We start from the raw sequence: 21,416 nt of genomic DNA on the forward strand, positions 1-21,416 counted from the left end.
AATCGTCATCTGCAATTTTGATTGGTCATCCATGATCGTCCGAATTTTTCCTATTGGTGAAGTTGCCACGGGATTTTTTTTTTTTTTTTTCCGGGTTGGTCTGCAGGGGGCTGGAAAGGCGGGGTCGTTTCTGCGGGATTACTTTTCTGGGGCCGCTTCTGATTGGGCCACATGGTGCAATGCGCGCGACCCTTTAGACAACAAACTGTCAAGAGACCGGCCCTCGCCCTCTGGCTGCTCCCACCGGTAACCCGAAACCCAGGGCGCAAGTTCGAGGCTTGGGCATTTGCAGAGGGCAGGGGGCTGGCCGCGGGGCTTGGAGGATTTGCAGCTGAGCTGCTCTGCGGCCGGGTCAGTCACGGCCTTTGGGCTGCGGTGCACGAACCACGTTCACCTCGGTTTCCCAGCTCCTGGCACAGACGTCAACGAATGCTTCTTGAATACGTGCGAATAAAGAGCTGGCATGGGGGCAAGCCCTTTAAACGTCTCTTAGCAATTTTCCCCGCCTACTTTCTTCCACTTCCAGGTCAGGGAGGTGTGTCCAAAAGAAAGGAGGAAGCCAATTCCGCCGGCGTTCGCGCGCCTGCCACAATTCCTCAGTGAGTCCTTTGCCTTTTCGGGGTCTCCTCACTCCAGACTCCTCTGTTTAGAAAACTCGATCTGTGGCGTTACTAGTCCCACATCCTCTCACTGATTAGTTTCCTGCACTACTAGAGATTGAAAAATACTGCAGAGAAGAAAGGAAAGGGCTGTGGTAGAAACAAGCAAAGCTCATTCCCTGGAGGGCCTCCTGGAGAAGGGTAATTTCCTGCCTTAAATCAGCCACCAAAATCAGTAATTTTGCTCCCACCCCCAGAGCTTCAGTTGCTCTTTCACTTCCCAATTCCGCAAGACCACTGGGCGACAGAATTATGGAGAAGCGCCTGCAGGAGGCTCAGCTGTACAAGGAGAAAGGAAACCAGCGTTACCGGGAAGGGAAGTACCGAGATGCTGTGAGTAGGTACCATCGAGCTCTGCTCCAGCTGCGGGGTCTGGATCCCAGTCTGCCCTCCCCGATACCTGATCTAGGACCTCAGGGCCCGGCTCTCACACCCGAACAAGAAAACATACTGCACACCACCCAGACAGACTGCTACAACAATCTAGCTGGTAAGAACAGGGCCGAAGGGTGGGTAGAGTATCCAGGCAGGTACACGAAAATCTGTCCACGTTGGGAAAAGCACTGACGGGCTTTTCTGCTCTCTTTTGGTTATTCTGCCATGAGTTGAAATATATTTCCCCTGGCTGGGTAGTTCATTTGGTTAGAGCGTGGTCTTGATAGGCCAAGGATGCAGGTTGGATCCCATCAGGCCACATACAAGAATCAACCAATGAATACATAAGTAAGCAGAACAGCAAATCCATGTCTTTCTCCCCTCTTCTGTCTCTTGCTCTCTAAAATCAATAAATAAAATTTATAAAACCCCTTTTCAAATTAAAATATATTTCCAATTTATAGGGCTCTAATTGAGTTTCTGTAGCGTGATAGTTCTCAAACTTCACCTGGAGAGTTTGTTAAACACAATTCCTGAGCCCCATGCCCAGAGATTCCAATTTAATGGGTCTGAGGTGATGCTTACTATTTATTTTCATTTTCTAACCAACTCCCAGGTGATGCTGATGGGTTTAGGGAATTTTGCATGCAATGGAGAAAATACTGAGTTTACATTGAAGGCATTTTTAAAAATATATTTAAAATACAAGAAAGAGTGCTTGCTTCAGCTGGTATAAGTCATCCATAGTAGATGCTTTGGATGGTTTTTCCTCATTTTCCTCCAACCTATAAGTCAGCTGAATGGTAACTTGGATGACTAGTATCTTCCATTTTCATATGGCCTTGGGTGAAGAGATGGATGTCAAGAGTTAGTATCACTAGGATTAATCTGCTAAAAGAAAGGAGACTTCTTAGGTCTGTTCTATGGTGGGCAAACTAACCATGGAGCTAATTAAATTATTTTGAAGTATATTAAAACATTCTAACAGTCCAAGTTGAGGCCATAGAAATTATTAGAAATAGTTTTTACACTTTATAATTGTTTAAAAGTGACTTTGAATTTTTTTACAGTAATACTCATCAGCTATGGTTTGGTGAAAAATCTAGCTTTTTTACAGTGCATGTCCAGTGCTACCCTTGGACTTAAGTAACAAAAATAGTAATTATGGTAGTTAACGTTCCAATTCAACAATTTGTATTCGGTGCCAAGGATCCTTGGTCTCATTCAAGTAAGGGAGATGGACAATTAACAACAAAAGTAACATATATAATTTTTAGAAAACGGTAAGTACTGTGGATAGTGAGTGCCATAGGCAGGGAGTGTTCACTTTTTTTTCTCTTTTTTTTTAATCCTCACCTGAGGATATTTTTTTCCATTGCTTTTCAGAGAGAGTGGAAGGGAGAGAAACATTGATTGGTTGCCCCCCCACGTGCCCGGACTGGGGCGGGGGATTGAGGCTGCAACAACCCAGGCACATGCCCTGGACTGGAATCTAACCAGGGACCCTTCAGTCTGAGGAAGGGCACTCTAACCACTGAGCAAACCAGCTAGGGCAGGAGTGTTCACTTTTAAAGAGTGGTCAGGGAGGGGCCCATTGAGCTGACACGAAATGCCCTGGGAAGACACTGTTTAAGCCCTTTATACATATTTAAGTGTCACAACAATCCTTTGAGGTAAATTTAAGGAAAGAAACAGCTGGTAAGTGGTGGAACTAAAATTAAACCTAGGCAATTCTTAATTCCAGAACTTAAGTTCTTATTGCAGAATATGGCACGTTTACCTTTTTCATTACAAAAAGGCAGAGGATTGACCTCAACATTGCTTCCTAAACAGATTTGTATTTTGAGGTTCCATTAGGGAACAGGGTACATATTATGGAATTGACCAGAAATTAAGGAATGAGATGTTGTAGAGATGGGTACCTGTAAATATCTTGACTCTCCAGGTGAACTTGAAGGCAGAGACTATCGCTCAGCCATCTGTAAAGTCTCAGCTTATGGGTACTTGTTAGATTCTCCACAAAGACTCACTGAATTAACAATTTTTACTTATTAACCGCTTATAACACGCTTTTGTTTATTGTATATTCCTACTACTTGGGGACTAGGATGCAAAGTTTGTTTACTCATCAAGATGTCTGTCTTAGCTCTGCCTAGCACATGGTCAGTGTGCCATAACTAGTTGTCGGATGAATGAGTGAAGCTGTAGTGATGGATTAATTGACCACTAATCTGGGGGAATATCTAAGTATAAACCATTTGACCACTTGGTGGGGATGTTGTAGAAGGAATGCAAACATCAGCCCTTTAATGTTCTCATTAGCCCTGATTCTCTGTTCTTCTCAGCACTATGATGTAATAATACTATGTTTAATTCCCACCGTTATAAAATAGGGAAACATTTCCCGTCTTGATTATAAAGGGGCAGAAGGTTGACCTGATCATTGCCTCCTAAACAGGTTTGTATTTTGAGGTGCCATTAAGTCATCCAAGAAATTAGTGAAGTAATATGGCATCATTGAAAATGATGATGATTTTGGAGTTACAAAGTCCTCGATTCAAATTTCTTACTCATTCCACCTAGAAGCTGCGGGATCTTGGACAAGTTACTTTACCTCTCTGAGCCTCGATTTCTTCATCCATTAAACTGAGGTAGTAACACATACTGATTTCCCAGAGTGGGAGAGAAGATTAAAAAAGCACACAGCACAGTGCTTGCTGTTGCCTCACACAATTAATGGCAACCATGACTGTTAACAAAGCTGCAGTACAAGAATTGTGGTGAAATGGGAGATTCAAGACAGAGAGCCTTGGGCAGAAGAGACACAGTGAAGAAGAGGTTTAAATAAATTTTTAGGTATATTCTTACTAATTTTATAGGTGGGCCGTTATAACCCAACATTAGGTACATAGTAGGCATTTGGTAGATATTGAGTAGATTGAAGGTATGTAAAGCTTTTATTCACTGCTGCATCCCATGCCTAGAAGAAGGTCTGGCACATGGCAGACACATTTATTTGTTGGATAAGGGAATGTTGTTGATACCATTCTGTGCTCGGTGCTGTCTTGAGTTGACAAATGGAATTTAATATAATAAGGCCCTCCTCCCTCTTCTCTCTTCCTTTCATTTGGCCACATTAGCTTGTCTCCTTCAGATGGAGCCAGTAAACTATGAACGAGTGAAAGAATATAGTCAGAAAGTCCTGGAACGACAGCCTGATAATGCCAAGGCCTTGTATCGGGCTGGAGTGGCCTTTTTCCACCTGCAGGACTATGACCAAGCTCGACACTACCTCCTGGCTGCTGTCAATAGGCAGCCAAAAGGTAAGAGGGAAGGGGATTGAAGTGGGAAAGACAAGGAAGGTGTCCTTTAAAGGGGGGAGCTGTGGAAGGGGTTTTTATTTTACCTTTTCAATTTATTGAATGTTTTGAATAGGTAACAATACGTTCACATGGTTCAAACTTCAAAAAGTATAAAAGTCTACAATGAACGGGCCTTTTACTCTTGTATTCTTATCTTTATAGGAAAGCAATATTGTATACCCTCCAGAAATCTTTATGCTTAAACGGGCACACATATATAATTCCCCCTCCTCCCCCAGTGGAAGAGATTTTAATACATTGTTTTTTCAAGTTACAATTCCTACATGGTGACTGAAATAGGTTCCAATGAATACACTTAATAATCCTCATTTCTGCCAGTTCTCCAGCTGGGGTCTGGCTTTTGCTTAGTCAGTTTATTTAGCTCAGCTAACCCCAGGTATGACCTAGAGAAAGGCCTACTGAGAGGGAATCTGACACTTGGTACTTTGTTTCCAAGGCAAAAAGGATATTGTGAAGCAGGTGGCCCCGGGTGGGGATGGCGGACTCGTTCCTGTGTTGGTGGTTCAGCACTGAAAATTTTCTTCCTGTTTGCATTCTGGCTTAGAGCAACTGCTAGATGCTAGAAGTAGAGGGTCCCCAAACATTATAGCATTATAGTAAGATCTCACTAACTGAATGAGAAAACTACTGTGAATTCATAAAGATATAAAATATGAGCCACTTGTTCATGTTCCTTACCTTCAAGTACATAGATTAACTGTCACCCAAGTATAATATCTTTAGCAGCTCGGCTGTGGCAATAACTATTTCTTCAAACTCCCTTTCATTATAAAATTAGCAGCCAGCCCAGACCTGTACAGAGATTTTTCAGAAATCCAAAGTGGTATTAATGAGATTTACTGGTGCATGGAATTGTTGTGATATATTTAGATCTTAGAATGATTTTTAAACAATGGAAGTGTATTAACAGTCTTCTGCCCTGAGGTGAGATTATGGTCTGACTGTCTCTAATTGCCTTCTTCGACCTCCTCTAAGATGCCAATGTCCGGCGGTACCTGCAGCTAACACAGTCGGAACTCAGTAGCTACCATCGGAAAGAGAAGCAGCTCTACCTGGGCATGTTTGGTTAACAGAGAAGAAGGATGTTTCTTCACTTGAACTTAGGTGAACCATTAAAGACCCATCAAGTGAAACCTGAGCCTCACAAGAGAAATTAGCCCCATACCTCTGACGCAGGTGGCTTTCTGTCTTGTTTCTAGTTCTGCACAAACTCTTTAACTACTTACACAGCCTGCCCTTTTTTTTTTTTGTCTGTCCGTCTATATATTTGTGCAGCCTTTAATACATGGTGTTCTTGGGGACATTTGCCCTGAGAAATGCAACCAGAAAATATTCATTAGCTATGGGTGGAATGAATCCTACCCGTGGCATAGATCTGAATGATAGGTGCTGTTAGGTGTATTCATACACAGAGGAGAAGGCTAGCGGAGGATGAACTAATGATAGACAGGAAGGGGTTTCTTCCTTTGTCTCCTCAGTTGCCCAAAGCCAAAGTTATACAGACCACAAATGGGACAATATATTTCTTTTGTGAAACTAGACAGTTATAAATTGGGCCTACATGTCTTAAAATGAAAGGTTTGAAATTAACCGTGTTTGATTACATTAATTCCTTATTCTTAATATTCCACCTATATTCAGATTTTTTTCCCCTACAAAAAAAAGTATCTGGTTCCTATTTTGTTAATTTCTACTCATTGCTCTTGTTTATATTCAAATCATTAATGTAGCAGACTTATTTAATTTTTCATTAAACTCTTCTATTTTAAGATCTCTGGAGCCCAGCATTTAAGTATTTATTTAATAACCCTTCTGCCCTCATGCTACAAACCCACCCAAGTAAACAGTTTAGTTTTTAATAAGTGTGTAGCTATAGTATGCTTGTTTCTCTGAAACACTTAGGAAAGACAGATTACTAAGTCTCCTAGAAACAGTACCATAGAAGAGCAGGATAAAAACATAAGTCTGTTCTTTACCTGTCACTTTGTATTTTGCCAGAGCTCAGTTGAGAACGGGTTCTCCTTCCTTAGTGCCTTTTAAGCACTGTTTCAGAACTTTCTGGAAGCTGCGTTGGGCCGCGAGTGCAGGCTGCGGATCTGATGCCATCAGGGCTCAGCAGGCGGCTCCCCAGCCGGGAGCCCCCGTCCGCCCACCCACGTGTGACTAGGCCCGCAGTGTAGGAGCCCTGCAGAGCAGAGGGCCGCACAGCACGGCCTCCTGCGGGAGCTGCTGCTGGTGCGCGCGTCACTAGCAATCATAGAACCGCAGATTGCGGAAGGAAAAACCTTAGTCTTGCCAAATATACCTAAGTTCTTCTTCCTTTATCACTAACTCCGTCTCCCAGTGAAATAGGCTCCTCTGTGCCTCTCTATTCCCTTAAATAATGCAACCGTCAGCTTACAACAGAAAGCTTTTCTCTCCCGGCCGAGCGTGGCTCAGCAGCTGAGCACGGGCCTAGGATTCCCGGTCGGGGCACAGGCCCGGGTTGCGGGCTCCGCCCCCAGTCAGGGGCGTGCGGGAGGCAGCCGGTCAGTGACTCTCATCATTGATGTTTCTCTCTCTCCCTCTCCCTTCTTCTCTCTGAAATCAATAAAGACATATAAAAAAAAAAGTTTTTCTACCAAATCATCTTAATGAAGTCCAAGGGTAGAACTAACAAAAGTAGAATATTTTATTCCCTTTCCAAGCCTCTTAAATTTCTAAATCTAGATTGTTGACAAAATTTTGTCACGGTTGCATGTTTTGTTTGTTTTGGGCTGTTTTTGCTTTCCGATTTGTGTGTGTGTGTGTGTGTGTGTGTGTGTGTGTGTGTGTTCAAGACAGTGTTACAGTGAGCTATTTTCTGCATCAATGAGGAAAAAATAAAACTGATATTTAAGAATGAATTTTAGAAATTTATTGTACTCATCATTTTATTAGCACTGCTGAGAGACAAAGGAGTCAGGCTCACATTCTAGTCTTTTTTTCCAAGGCCAGCTCCTAAAGGAGATGTTACTGAGCAGGAAAGTGGAGCAAGGCAGGCAGTCTGATTGGGTCTGGAGGTCTGGGAAGCCCATATCCTGAAGGAATCATCCAGAGGTACCAAAATATCTCTGCTGGGAAGTTTGTGGAGGGGGAGGCTGCTCACCTTCGGTCCTTAAAGGTCTCCTCATGGGATTCCAGGGCTTGATTGAAGAGAAAGCATGGCAGATGGGAAGGTTTACACTTGGGCACATAGGAGACAGTTTCGAACAGTGTTTTCCGAACTCACACCCACCCCCTTTATAATTTTGCCAAAACCACATACTACCTATATTACTATTTAAATGTTATTTAAATATGTATTTTTAAAGGAGCCTTTGGACAGAGGAACATGTTAGATGATACTATGGGGATGTAAATAGCAAACTCTAGACTGTGAAACCCTAAGACAAGTAACTCAGTTTCTTCAATAGTAAATTGCAAGGTCAAAGAGAGGGGAACCTATAGAGTAAAAGTCTTAAGTCAACCAAATAAGTGTGACTCTACTTTGGATTCTGATTTGAAAAAAACAAGTTTGAGACTGAAATAATAGAAAAAATATGTATATATTGGTCTCTTCCCGGTTCCTGGCACAGTGTTCCAAAAACCTTGGAATTTGGATTCTGATTCCAAAAGTTTATGAGACAATCAGGGAAATTTGAACAAAAATTATTGTCAGTTTTATTGAGCATGATAATATATTTGGTCTTTTGTTTTCAAGATTTATTTTAGAAGCATATACTGAAATTGCTTACTGATAAAATTGGGAGGGGCACTTTAGGGCACAGCATATCGTTTGTCAAAAATAAATAAATATATTTCACACTAAAAACGTATTAGTATATGCCGAAGTAAATCATCTTTGTAAACATTGGCTTTGGAAAAATTAAATCAAAATCCAGTGTGAGATGGGCAGAATTGGTGTTTTGTGAAACTGAGCTTGGCCAGTAGTCTGGCAACTGAAGAGGCATTAGCACCAAGTGAAGGCACAAAATAGCCCATTAGGAAAAGAAAGGAAATCCTAAATTAGAAATAAATCTTTAAGGCTGGAAAGAAAAGAGTGGTTGTCTGAAAACCAAGCGAGCTTATAGCTCAAAAGCAAGAAATTCCTCAGGGTGAAACTCTCTTTTTTTTTTTTTTTTTTTTTCTTTTTTAATTTTAATTTTTGTTTAAAGTATTACAGATGTCCCTTTTTCTCCCCAATGACCCGTTCCCCTCAGGGTGAAACTCTTAATAGGCTGGGGCCTGGCCTGTCCCCTCCCCTCCCCATAAAAGGAGGTTGATTTTGGCTCAGTAGAAGGAAGTATTATCCAACAATTAGAGCTATCAACAATACAAATAGGTTCCCTTGGGGGACAGTGAGTTCCCTTTCAAACAGGTTTAACAACTGGCAAAAGGGGATCAGTGTTGGACTAGCGGTTAGATGAGCTGACATGTGGCTCCTTGAATCTGTGGATGGCACAGACCATCAAAAACAGTGAATACTAAAGATAATTCTCTTGAGCACACTCCACAGACTGACATACACTGTTCCTAGCATCCAGCAGGTATATCAAGTGAGGCAACAGTGGCCTTAATTGTGTTAGCTGCTGCATTAAATACTTGAAAATTTCCAACTGCCACCAACCAGTGAAGAATGCATCTCATATCTAAAACTAATATAATATTGTGTGCCAACTGCTTTAATTAAAAAAAAAAAAGAAAGCAGCCAGGCCAGGCGTGGCTCAGCGGTTGAGTGTTGACCTAGTATCCAGGTGATCGGGGTTCAATTCCCGGTCAGGGCACATGCCCGGGTTGCGGGCTCGATCCCCAGTCGGGGGCGTGCAGGAGGCAGCCGATGACTCTCTCATCATTGATGTTTCTCTCTCTCCCCCTCTCCTTTCCTCTCTCTAAAATCAATATATATTAAAAAAAAAAAAAGAAAAAAACTTCATGAGCATAAATGCACTGGCAGTCACTGTTCTCTTAAAAAAAAAAAAAAAAAAAGAATGCATCTTACGCTGGGAACTGAAAGCAAATGCTTACATGCTTACTCTTCAGGAGATTTACACCAAGTAACAGGATCCTCCTTAGTTAGGTATTAAGGGTGGCTGAGACAGCAACAACGGTTAGTGTTCTTCAGACCCTCTAGAGAAATTATATACACGTGAACACATTTATTATGTCTTGCTTTTAGGAACTCATGTTCTAAGGCAACCGATCCCCCCCGCCCCCATATATAATTCATATACCATAAAATTCATCCGTTTAAAAGCAACTGATTGTTTTTAGGCATTTTGATTTACTCTAGGAAAGACTTTGGAAAAGGCTCCACTCAGCTAGAATAGCTATTATATGCATGTATGTGTATCTTGCCTTGTTTCACCAAGGAGTTAAGGTCATGATGTATTAGCATAAATAAAATTAGCCTTTTGAAAAATAAACCAAAAGGTTATTCCAACACAAGGAAAGTGAAAAGTGTAGAATTCACTCTTTCAGCCATGAACATGTTAAGCATCAACTTTTGTTTCCTATAATGCCCCAGATAAGGAGCTTTCTTTGGCCAAATCTTCAATGCTCAGCTCTGTCTCCTTCCTCAAACTCAAAAACAGCAGCTTGCTAGTAAGAATTCACAGTGCTGATTATGACAGACAAATCCAAAACAGAGAAAAGAAATTCAGAAAATTTACTCATATTTTCACCTAAAATTTCCTTCCTGCCTTTTTTGCACTAACTCATACACCGGAGAGAAGGGTTTGTAGGGAGCCCTCTCGTCCATCCTACAGCAGAATTCTCTACCAGACAGGAGCAGAACCTTCTTACATTTCTAGAACTTTCCCCGCATCCTACATCAACGCCCCAAACTCTCCATTTCTCTACTGTCAACTATCTGTGTGACCATACATGAGTAATTTCACCTCTCTCGGCTGTCACCACACTCTTTAAGTATGACGCTCTCATCTGGAGTTTCTTTAGTTTTCCCAAGCACCCATCATTTCCACACCAAAAGCCCTCAACCTCCCCCAACAAACCTATACCACAGGGCTTAGTGCCCTCTGCCTCTCCATTTCTCAGAGACCTCAATTCATATTTACGACGTGTAGGCAAAAATTTCAAGTCATCAACACAGTATCTGTTGTTGAAACAGCCAAGCGAAGGTCTTTCTATGTGGAAAACAGTGGTAAAGAGGTAAGGACACAAAGCCAAACAGTCAAAAGGACAGAAAAGAAAGCAACTCATAGTTCTCAGTGAACATTTTCAACAATTTTTAAAACAGCATAGTGAGCATGGTGTTTTAAGTCACAAGTCATGGTTCAAATCCCAGCTTCCCCCTTAACTAGCTCTGTGACCTTGAACAAGTTAACTTTAATTTTTGAATTTCAAGTTTCCTTATTGATGGGAAAAGGGTGGCTAATACCTCATAAAGTTATTGAGGATTAAATGAGTATTTATATGAAATGCCTAATACAGCCTAGTACACAGGAACTCGCTACAACAACAAACCATAATTGTGGAAGATTCCCTAATTAGTATACTTTTCCTAAGTAAAGTCTACATTGCCCTCTGCCTATGTCACTTCTTTCCTCATAAGCAACCTGATTCCCACCCCTACCCAAAATACAGATGTCTATATTCTTAAAAGACCTAGAGGAGAGGAATGAAAGAGCCAGGAGTCATGCAGGTTTGTGGAAGAAACCAGCCAACACCAGTTCAATGAGATACTTTCACTGCTAGCTTTATGATCCAGAACGCAGAGTGAGAAAGGATTACACCCAGGAAATTTCCCAGTGCCCTTGGAGAGATGCTCCGCCCCTAAGGTCCTGCTAATTGGCTGGGTAAAGAAAAGGACCGGAGGAACCCTCTGCCTGGGCAGAATCCATTCTGTCACCCAGCAGGGGAAAGGAGATGCTGCCAACCTTCTGTGTTGCCCGAACAATGCCAGAGCAGGCCCAAGCATCAGCTGGTGCTTCCCCAGATATTAGTTTTTCGGGCCAAGTACAAAATCTTTGGGTGGCCCTCCACCAGAGTTCTGTCTGTCTGCTGTAGGGGAGCCAGGGAGGGGCTGCACTCCTACGAGGGGGCCAGCCTCTGGATCCGGTTTGCTGCGTTTGGCCAGGTCCTCATTGTGAGCCTTGCGGATGTGGCGGTACAGGTCCCCTGACTGTGTGTAGCTGCGCAGGCAGTAGCGGCACTCATAGGGTCGCTCACGTGTGTGCACTGTGGCATGTCGCCGTAATGTGTAAGAGCATGAGAAGGTCTTCCCACATGTCTTGCAAGTGGGAACATCCTCAGTAAAAGCACCAAAGCTTCCTGGGGCTGCTTCATATTCAGAAGGCAGGTAAAGTGGCTCATGCAGGGTGGGGGGTGCAGGCAGGGGTGAGGTCACCAATCCTCGATGATACTGCCCTGGACCTGGCAGCATATGGTAGGGTAGGTGAGAATCTGAGGGCAGAAAGTGGTCACTTGGCCCCACCTCCTCCAATCCTGCTGCCCGTGGCTCCTCAAAAGCCTCCGGCTGGGGGGGCTGTCCACCATACATTGCCCCTCCAGGTGGGAACAGTCCCTCAGGCCCCTGAGGCTGTTCCTCTGACACATCGGGCTCCTCATCGGAAATCACAATAGCTTCTACTTTCACCTGGACCAGCTCAGCTTCTGCTGGGGTTGGAGCCTGGGATGGAACTGGGGCTGGGACTGGGGCTGCAGCCGAAGCTGGGGGATAGAAGCCTTGCAATGGTCCTCCAGTACCCCTTGGTTCCACCACCCTCAGACTCTCAGAACCCACATCAAGGGGAGCCAGTGGCTCCACTGAAACTGTTGGGAGGCTGGAAGAGAAGTAGTTTGCCGGAATGGTCTCCGTGGAACTACTGGGGCTGGCAAGGGAGACATCAGCCACTGGTGGAGGAGGTGCCCGTAGATGCAGTGAGTCAACCTCCACGCCAGGCTGTGTTGTGTCAGCCCCAGCGGGGATTGGTGGCTCATCTGGAGGACATACAGTAGGTGAAGAAGCAGCAGGGCCTTTCCATTCCCCTTTGCCCCAAAGGCCTGATGTTTCAGCAGATGCCAAGGAGGGCTGAGGGCCACGGGAAGTGTTGGACAAAAATTCCAAACTAGGGGGCTGTGAGCTGGTTTCCTCCTCCTTCTTGGTACTGTCTGCCTCTGCCAGGGCCCGGGCTTGCAGACGCCGCTTACACACCTTGACGATGTCATTCATGTGCAAGTAGCTGGCAGCTGCCAGCACGTCTTCCACAGGGGTATCCCCCCTCAGTACCAGCTGGCCAGCATACATAAAGTCCAGAAGCAGCCCAAAGGCTGGGGCCGTGACAATCTCGTTGTGGATGCACACCAGATCCCTTTTGTCCAGTTCCCGTTCTTTGTAGAAAAGCTGGAAGAATGGGCTGCAGGAGGCCAGCACAGCCCGATGGGCCAAGAATTGGGTGCTACCAACCATCACGGTGCAGTCACAAAGAAAACCCTGGGAACGCTGCTCTCGAAGGCTCTGCAGCAGCTGCTGGCTGTGCTCTGGGAACTCCATAGCACCCCACGAAGGGAAAGTCCCTAGAGAGGTCCCCACCAGTGGTTCCCTGGGAAGAGAGGACAGTGGGTTAGGGCTGGTAACCTCCCCACAAACCTTAACATCAGCCCTATCATCTGCCACCCCCAAACCTCTAGCAACACCGTCCTGACTCCAAAACGCTCACTTAAGTTACTATCTTTTTCTCTTAGGTCACAACCAGTGGTCTTCTTTTAGCCCCGCCCCCTAACTTAACCTGAACACAGGCCCCACCCAGTTAACAAGCCCCGCCCCGGAAGTCCCTCCCCCTAACCAGCCTCCGCTTCCTCGATGCCCACCCGGTGGCTTCCAGCAGCTCTTCCAACTAGGAGTCTCTTTCGCTCCCAGGCCTTCCCGGGCGATACCTCTACGCCCCACTCCGGGACCTCCCTGAGCCTCTCTCTCGCATTCCAGGGGCCAAGAAGCCCTAGGGTGGGAACTAGCAGAGAAAGCTGATCCCTCACCCACCACCGAGCAGTCTCTGGGCGAACTCCGCCCCTTCCCACCTCCTCAGATGCAACGGGCTCAAGTTTGCCTTCCCTTGTCTCGGATTGGTTCGCTGTCCACTGGCCACCCTCCGTCTCTGAGCGGCGTTTCCAAGTGGATACCGGTGGCCGTCGCTCAGACACTAGGCGCCGGATTGGCTGGCGTTCCTGTCCTAAACTTTTCTTCCTCGTCCCGCCTTCTCTGCCTCAGAGCCCTCTGGATTGGCTGAGCTGCTCTATCTACCTGGAGCGGGGACGCTGCTCTGGGGAGCCGAGCGCGTCGAGCTCGCGGCGGGGCGCGGGGCCCTTCTCCGCGCAGAGTATTGTGTTGCGTCAGCTACAGGGTGACCGGGAGCTAGAGAGCCAACAAACTGGTGTGGTGCTCAGGGGGCCCGGGTTTTGGACCCGGCTCTGCCGCAACCGTGGGCAATAGCTACCCCTCTGTGAACTGCAGTTGTCTCTTGAAGGTTCCTTACACCCTCAGAAATTTGGAGGTGCCCCACTGCTTCGCTCCCCGCGGTCTGATCGGGCTCCTGACGCAGTAATGGCGGTACCAGGGAACCAGCAGCTGCGTGAATGCTGCCATCGTCCTTAGCCTGCACTCTATAGTGTCCCCTCTGCCTGAGGCACACTGGACAAGTGCTGATAGGAAGGGAGTGGGTGGGCTCAAGGCCCTAAAATACCCCAGGACAGGAGAGGAAAGAGCATGGCCACTTTTGAAGAAATCCGACAGTCCCTAGACAAAGGAAAGGGCTGTAAGGCGGGAGTTAGTGATACTTGCCTTTTCTCTGACCAGAGCAACGTGTTGGCAGGGTTACCAGGATTGATTCAGTGCCTGTCACCCACTGCTCTCACCCCCTCGGCCCGCACGCTGGCATCTCCACTCCGTTCTGCAGCCAAGCCCTCCAGCCAGACCTACCAGGATTAGGAGCAGTTCACCTTCCTGCCACCCCTACGCTGGAGACACGCAGGCCTCGCTGGCCTCAGCTCGAGACCCCACCTCAAGATATTCTTGCAAGCCACACAATATTTATCGCATAGGAATTAAAACGAACATAAGTAACATTTTTATTTTTTTAATGAAAATTCACTTTATTTTCCAAAACCAGAAAACGTGTAGTGAAAATAGTGGCATTGCTTTACATTTTTCCAAGAATTTTTAATGACCGGCTTAATAGAAGATAGTGGGATTCACACGTCTGCTTCTGTTTTCAAGCCATTAAGAGATATTTTGATTCTATGCAGAAAATCTGGCCTCACACCGATGGGCAGGCATGGGATTGCATGGGCCACAGTGAGGCGTTTGTATCTTGTTCTGAGTGTAATGGGAACCCATTCGTGGGTTTTAAGCAGGGAAGTGTTCTCATATGATTCTTGCTCTTAAAGGCTTATCCTGGCTTATCTGTGGAGAAATGACCATGGGGTATCAAGGCGGGAGCAGGGAGGAAGCTAAGGAAATAGTTTCACAGGAAATGATGGTGGTTACACAAGGGTAGTGGTGGTAGAGCCAGAGAGAAGTGCTGGATCAACAGAATTTGCTAAAATTAAGTTAGGAGACGACGGCCCTGGCTGAGTAGCTCAGTTGGTGAGAGTGTTGTCCTGATACGCAAAGGTCTCAGGTTTGATCTCCTGTCAGGGCACATACAAGAATCAATTACCCAGCCAGCATGGCTCAGTAGTTGAGCATCGACCCATGAATCTGGGGGCCTTGGTTTGTTTCCCAGTCAGGGCACATGCCAAGGTTTCAGGCTCAATCCCTAGTAAGGGAGGTGTTCAGGAGGCAGCCAATTGATGATTCTCGTCATTGATGTTTCTACCTCTTCCTCTCCCTTCCTTTCTCTGAAATCAATAAAAATATATTTAAAAAAAAAATCAACCAGTGAATGCATCGTAAGTGGGACAACACATCAATGTTTCTCTCTCTCTCTCTCTTCCTCCCCCTTCCTCTCTCAAAGCAATAAAAAAAATGGAGGGGAAAAAACAAAAAACAAAAAAGGAGATTGAGGAACAAGAGAAAAAAAGGAGTGAACAATGGCCAGAATTTTAGCATGAGCAATGACGTGGCTGAAAGAACCATCTTCTGAGATGGGGACCATGGAGAGAAAATTTGAGAGTTCTGTTTTTCACCCTTTATGTAGAGATTCCCCTTAGCCAGTTAGACTTGTGAGCCTGAAGATCAAGGAAATGTTGGGGCTGGAGATATATGTTGGGAGTGTCATTGGCATGTAGATGGTATTTAAAGCTGGGGACTGGAGGAAAAACCCCTTGTAGGGAAGAGGGTTGCTGGAGTTGTTAAGCAGTAAGGAACACGGGCTGTTTGGGAAGCTAAAACAATCGTGTTTTTATAGGTGCAAAAGGGATCAGATGAAGATGAGTTTGAGTTTGGGCAAAAAGACTGTGTGCTTCACACACTCTAGGGTTGCCATGCATACTGGATCTGGATATTTAAAATTACAGTTATTTTAACCTCTGTGAAAATCTGAAAAAGGTGTTCCCTCTGGTCAATGCACACTAGTGGTCACCACAGCTTAATAAACCAAGTATGCCCTGGATTTAGGCTTCTCACCCCCAGGAGCACCATTAAGCAGGGCACAGCTTGGTGGCATTGCTTCTCAAAGCTGGGGCACACAGAGCTACAGGATACCAGGAACATCTTTCTAGAGCATCATTCAATCAGTTATGTTTTGATAACAGCTTTTATTTAGGGAATAGAGGTGTTAAACTAGCATAGATAGATTATAGCACATGAAAAACTGTATGTGGAATTTAAAGCGAAAACCAAAGACATTTCTTTCTTATAGCAGTAACTTTCCCCCAAAGAAAAAGATTAAAAAGCTTTGCTTCTATGTATCTGTGTATTCACAGAAGTTAGAAAAATATCTATCATTTATTTAGCATTTGTTAAGTGCTAGCAATATGCTCAAGATATAATCTCTAATTCCATAATAGCCTTTCTTATCCCTATGAGACAGAAGAAGAGACAGGTTCAGCCTGGTTAAGTAATTTGGCCAAGGTCACACAGTGAATACAAGTCAGAGCTGAGATTGAATCTTGGCACATCTTTATAGCCACACTCTTAATCACTATTGTAGACCTGTCTTCATAGTGTCGCCAACGTGGTCCTTAGAGTTGTTGTAGTGCCCATGGGCAGAGGATTTGGACTCAGTTGGGGGCAGGATTATCCTAGCTATTGGAAGAACTGGTGGCATAGAAAGAGCCCAGAACCAGGAAGAGGGGCAGCTGGCATGGATGATCCTTGCTTAAGATTACCCTCCAGGGCTGAAACCTGCTGCTTGTGTGTAAATCTTTGGAAGACAGGTGATGACAGACATCATCACAAGGGCTTCTCTCTACTATCTAGGCTGCAGAGACTCTATTCTTACAGCAGATTATATTTTCCAAGATGGCCTTGACAAGATCTTCCCTTCTACATACTCATCACACAGTATGATGTTGATGCTTCTTCCATAGGGAAAGGTCTCTCACCTGAGTCTGGGAGGGATTGTGACCTCCAGGGAGATGTGATGCTATATGACTTCCGAGGCTAAGTTATAAAAGGGGATACAGCTTCTGCTTGGTCCTCTGGGGATAATTGCTCTTAGAACCCCACCACAATGCTTTGAACAAGCCCAGCCACACAAAGAGGCTACATGGAAGTGTTTCAATCACAGCCACAGCTACTGTGTCAGGGTTGTAGCCAATTTTCTTAATGTAGGTGCTGACTTCTTTTTAAAAAATATTTTTTATTGACTTTTAGAGAGAGGAAGGGAGAGGGAGACAGAAACATCGATGTGAGAGCAACACATCCATCAGCTGCCTCCTGTACACCCCCTATCAGGGATTAAGCCAAAATTTGGCAGTGTGCCCTGACCAGGAATTGAATCCAAAACCCTTTGGTGCCCAGGACGACACCCAACCAACTGAACCACACCAGCGAGGGCTAGGTGCTGACTTCTTTAACAATTTTCTCATATCTCTTCTGGCTATAGGGCGGTGGCTCAATGGAATCCGTTTTGTTAACACCAACAATCAGTTGTTTCACACCCAGTGTGTAAGCCATGTTCCCGGGACTACCCATTCTTGGAGATACCTCCTTCAAATTCATCAACACCAGCCGAAACAATCAGGACAGCACAGTCAGCTTAAGATGTGCCTGTAATCCTGTTTTTGATAAAGTCTCTGTGTCCTGGGGCATCAATGATGGTCACATAATACTTACTGATCTTGAATTTCCACAGGGAGGTATCAATGGTGATACCACACTCATCATGGTCGGCGTTCAGTTTATCCAAGACACAAGCATAGTGGAAGGAGCCCTTCCCCATCTCAGCAGCCTCCTCAAATGTTTCACGGTTGTTGTGTTGATCCCACCATATTTGTAGATCAGATGCCCAGTAGTGGTAGACCTTCCAGAATCTGTGTGTCCAATGACGGTGTTGATATCACTCTTTGCCTTTCCCATTTTGGGTTTGATTTGGTGGTGGTTTTCAGACACACCTCTGTTCTGGAGGCAAACCTGTTGGGAAAAAAGAAGTGATGAGTTTTAACTATTTATTACTAATGATTCTGACTCCAATTGCGATGTGCTCCCTCCATCCCTTCTGTCCCCGCCCCCTCCCCCCCATGGAAGCGATTCCCAGACACCAGCTGGGTGTCCTACCACTTAACTCCATTCTGACCCCATCTACCTGGAGTGCTCAATGGACGCACTCTGCTAAAGCGCTTTATTTATGCCATCTCTCACTAATTAACTGATTCCGTTTAAAAGCATTCTTTGAGCATCTATCCTGCGCGCCGTTATCGTGAGAGAGCCCGGGGTTGGTCGCTTGTGGGCGGATGGGGCGGAGCCTCGTGGATTCCGCGCACAGCGAGGCCCAATCGGGTCCGCGGAGGCCCGGAAGCGGCCTTGCGGAGACTGTGTGCGTTTCCGGTTGAGCGGAGGCGCCGGGTCCGCGAAGGTGTGGGCTCCGCGGGTTTCCTAACTGCTCCGGGAAGATGTTCTACCACGTGAGCGGGGCACCGGGGCCGGCGAGGGCGGGGTCGCGAGGAGGAGCGAGGTGGGTCGCGGGGACGAGGGGGCCCGCTTCTTGCCCCAGCTTCCTGCAGTGCCCGGTCTCCATCCCACTTTCCCCGTAGATCTCCCTGGAGCACGAGATCCTGCTGCACCCGCGCTACTTTGGCCCCAACCTGCTCAACACGGTGAAGCAGAAGCTCTTCACCGAGGTGGAGGGGACCTGCACCGGCAAGTGAGTGCCGCGCGCTCTGTGCCGTCTGATCGATAGGCACACGGCGCCCTGTGCTTTGCAGCCCCGACCCCAACTCCTACTCATTCTGCAAGGTCCTGCCACCTACTTTGGGGAACCCTCTCACAGGCTCCTAGGCGCCCCAGGCATTCAGTTGCTTCCTGCTTTGTGTACCTGGGGCGCCCTCTGCAAAGCTGGATCACAAGACGTTTTCCCCTCAGCTGACATTGCTAAAGCTGTCTTTTGTGCCAGGTCCTGTGTTGGTCGCTGGGAACAATGCAGTGAAAGATAGAGTGAGGCCAGCCCTCCTGGAGCTCACAGTCTAATCCCCGTTCCTGTGTCTGCTCTCCGCCTATGATTCTGCTGGTTTTCTATGTCCCCCATGCCCAGGGACGTGACATGGCACATCACTGGGCTCTGCACAGAGAGGACTCTCGTGGTGATGTGTGCATGAGCTGGGATGAGCCTAAGGCTATGGATTACTTGGGCCTCCATCACTAGAATAACCTGGGCCCTTTCTTGAACATGCACTTTCCTGAGCCTCATCCTATCACTACATAATTGAGATTTTCTGGGGACAGGCCTGGAAATCTTCATTTTAATAAGTTCCTACCAGGAGATTCTGAGGGTCTTTTGGCTCAAGGATTGCAGCCTTTTTGGACATTTATTGTGAAATTATGAGAGCAGTGTTTAGCATTATAGATATTTAGTGTCCTGTCTTCTTGGCCACTAAGCTCTCTGGGAGCAGGGGGTGCCATCTACTTACCCTTTGTACTGTCCTTCTACCCCCAGGCTCACTGACTCTTGTTGCAGATGGTTTTATAGGCTCTTGCACATACAGTGCCTTCCTCTTTGTCATCTTCCTTGCAGGTATGGCTTTGTAATTGCTGTCACCACCATTGACAATATTGGTGCTGGTGTGATCCAGCCAGGCCGAGGCTTTGTCTTATATCCAGTTAAGTACAAGGCCATTGTTTTCCGGCCCTTTAAAGGGGAAGTCGTGGATGCTGTTGTCACTCAGGTCAACAAGGTGAGACCACACATAGGGGAGGCAGTGGGATGGTCCCTCAGAAGATGTAGTGTGGGTCTCAACTCCACTTGCTAACTGTATCCTTGGCCACGTTGCTTCTTTGTGCTTCAGTTTTCTCACCTGTCAAATGGTGTGGTCTCACCCTACCTCACTCAGAGTCATATAAGTCAATATTAATGGTCATGCCCTAGCTGGTTTGGCTCAGTGGTTAGAGTATCGGCCTGCGGACTGAAGGGTCCTGGGTTCGATTACGGCCAAGGACACGTACATTGGTTGCAGGCTCCACCCCTGGCCCCAACGGATGGAGCCAGGGATGGATTTCTCTCTCTCTCTCAAAAATATATTAATAGTCATAATGATAGTAGCCTCCACTGATTGAGTATTACTGTGGACCAGGTAATGTGTAAAACCTCAGAGTGACTCTGGGAGGTGGGTGCTTTTATCCCTTTTTATAGAAACTTAAGCTCAGAGAAATTAAGTCTAGTGGCCACGGTGATGTGACTGACAAGTCCCAGGCCTCGCCTCTTCACCAAAGTTTGAAAAAAGAGAAATGAAAACAAATGTTATAGTTTGGAGTGGTTTCAATACATGGAGAATTCATTAGGAATCAGATAAAGATGGGAAACTTAGAAGACTTTTGGAGAACAAAAGCAAAAGCGAGGGTCACTCATTTTCCTTCTAGGTTGGGCTCTTCACAGAAATTGGACCTATGTCCTGCTTCATCTCTAGACATGTAAGTCTGGGCACGCTGGTCGGGCTAAGGAGAGACACCCATTCATGACCATCTACTGCAGCATCCCTTTAAAGCGCTGACTGAGTCTCACTTTCCTTTCAGTCCATCCCATCAGAGATGGAGTTTGATCCTAACTCCAACCCACCATGTTACAAGACAATGGATGAAGTGAGTGGGTAGGAAGAAATCAGAGAAAGGAGAGAAGAGAATGAGCTGCTCTGAGGGAGAGTGTTTGCTGGGGGGTGTCTGAGCATGCTGTTCCCTCCTCTCCAGGACATTGTGATTCAGCAGGATGATGAGATCCGCTTGAAGATTGTGGGGACCCGTGTGGATAAGAATGACATTGTGAGTCTCTTGCCTGCCTCCCTTACTGCACCAGGCAGAGCCAGGAGCTATTGATTTCTCACCACCTAGACTTCCAGGGGGTTTTGTGCTCTTCTGCCACAAAGAGGAGATGGGGGAAGAAGGCCTGGGGCTGGGGCTTAGAGGATAGTTCTGTGCTCACCTTGGCTTCATTTCCTTTTTACCATCCCTCCTGCAGTTTGCTATCGGCTCCCTGATGGATGATTACTTGGGTAAGTGCCTGATTTTGCATGCCAGGGTTGTTGCCTGGGAGAAGGGTGTGTGGGAAAAGGGGTGGAGGTGGGATTTAATGCTTGAGTCACAGATGAAGAAAACTGTCATGCTGTCTGCTTGGAAGATCCAGGACATGTGCCTCAGGCTCTGCATCTGACTGATGTGCGTTTCCTGTTCTAGGGCTTGTGAGCTGAACACGGAGCCTGCTACCTTGTTTGATCTTTACCTAGGATGTCTGATTACCACTCTCCCCTGCTTGTCCGGAGGCCTAGTCTGGCTGTTGTGGGTAGGCAAAGAAGGTTCCTTGTCCCAGAAGACATCTGGCTCTTCCATTCCCAGATTTTGACTGTGTGTTCTAACCATAAACAGTCCTTGGTTCTCATTAAAGTGTTATCTTCTTTC

The 21,416-nt window shown here is 46.0% G+C and overlaps 3 protein-coding genes across 9 annotated transcripts; 2 read left to right on the forward strand and 1 right to left on the reverse strand.

The window, feature by feature from the left end:
* The first annotated feature begins 92 nt into the window (after nt 1-92).
* Nucleotides 93-7,306, forward strand: TTC9C (tetratricopeptide repeat domain 9C). Of its 2 annotated transcripts, XM_081154188.1 has the most exons (5): nt 93-246; nt 527-599; nt 857-1,149; nt 4,175-4,357; nt 5,393-7,306. In XM_081154188.1, exons 3-5 carry the CDS (start codon nt 912-914, stop codon nt 5,485-5,487), a joined length of 516 nt encoding a protein of 171 aa, XP_081010314.1. In that variant the 5' UTR covers nt 93-246; nt 527-599; nt 857-911; the 3' UTR covers nt 5,488-7,306. The 2 variants fall into 2 exon arrangements, with proteins under 2 accessions (XP_081010314.1, XP_081010313.1); XM_081154187.1 differs by having other exon boundaries at nt 93-599.
* Nucleotides 7,307-9,519: 2,213 nt separating this feature from the next.
* ZBTB3 (zinc finger and BTB domain containing 3) lies at nt 9,520-18,240 on the reverse strand. 6 transcript variants are annotated; one of them, XR_014000071.1, is made up of 3 exons: nt 18,121-18,240; nt 17,652-17,948; nt 14,126-14,834 (listed from the first exon to the last, which is right to left on the reverse strand). XR_014000071.1 is itself a non-coding variant. In XM_081155265.1 (2 exons), the coding sequence occupies exon 2, from the start codon at nt 12,927-12,929 to the stop codon at nt 11,376-11,378; it is 1,554 nt and encodes a 517-aa protein (XP_081011391.1). In that variant the 5' UTR covers nt 12,930-12,978; nt 13,454-13,489; the 3' UTR covers nt 9,520-11,375. The 6 variants fall into 6 exon arrangements, 5 of the variants coding, with proteins under 5 accessions (XP_081011391.1, XP_081011390.1, XP_081011387.1 ...); XM_081155265.1 differs by lacking the exons at nt 14,126-14,834; nt 17,652-17,948; nt 18,121-18,240 and adding exons at nt 9,520-12,978; nt 13,454-13,489; XM_081155264.1 differs by lacking the exons at nt 14,126-14,834; nt 17,652-17,948; nt 18,121-18,240 and adding exons at nt 9,520-12,978; nt 13,416-13,489.
* Nucleotides 18,241-18,331: 91 nt separating this feature from the next.
* Nucleotides 18,332-21,416, forward strand: POLR2G (RNA polymerase II subunit G). Its single transcript, XM_081152929.1, has 8 exons — nt 18,332-18,439; nt 18,569-18,678; nt 19,546-19,705; nt 20,388-20,438; nt 20,541-20,606; nt 20,712-20,783; nt 20,980-21,013; nt 21,195-21,416. The coding sequence occupies exons 1-8, from the start codon at nt 18,428-18,430 to the stop codon at nt 21,206-21,208; spliced, it is 519 nt and encodes a 172-aa protein (XP_081009055.1). The 5' UTR covers nt 18,332-18,427; the 3' UTR covers nt 21,209-21,416.

Source organism: Miniopterus schreibersii, assembly GCF_964146895.1.
Source record: "Miniopterus schreibersii genome assembly, chromosome: 12".
Taxonomy (NCBI): Eukaryota; Metazoa; Chordata; class Mammalia; order Chiroptera; family Miniopteridae; genus Miniopterus; species Miniopterus schreibersii.

Coding starts and splice junctions, on each gene's coding strand:
- ZBTB3 (XM_081155265.1), bottom strand. CDS start 12,929: ATGGAGTTCCCAGAGCACAGCCAGCAGCTGCTGCAGAGCCTTCGAGAG.
- POLR2G (XM_081152929.1), top strand. Junction 18,679..19,545: donor GAGGGGACCTGCACCGGCAA/GTGAGTGCCGCG, acceptor TCTTCCTTGCAG/GTATGGCTTTGTAATTGCTG. Junction 19,706..20,387: donor TTGTCACTCAGGTCAACAAG/GTGAGACCACAC, acceptor TTTTCCTTCTAG/GTTGGGCTCTTCACAGAAAT.
- TTC9C (XM_081154187.1), top strand. CDS start 172: ATGGTGCAATGCGCGCGACCCTTTAGACAACAAACTGTCAAGAGACCG. Junction 600..856: donor GCGCCTGCCACAATTCCTCA/GTGAGTCCTTTG, acceptor TCCCACCCCCAG/AGCTTCAGTTGCTCTTTCAC. Junction 1,150..4,174: donor CTGCTACAACAATCTAGCTG/GTAAGAACAGGG, acceptor TGGCCACATTAG/CTTGTCTCCTTCAGATGGAG.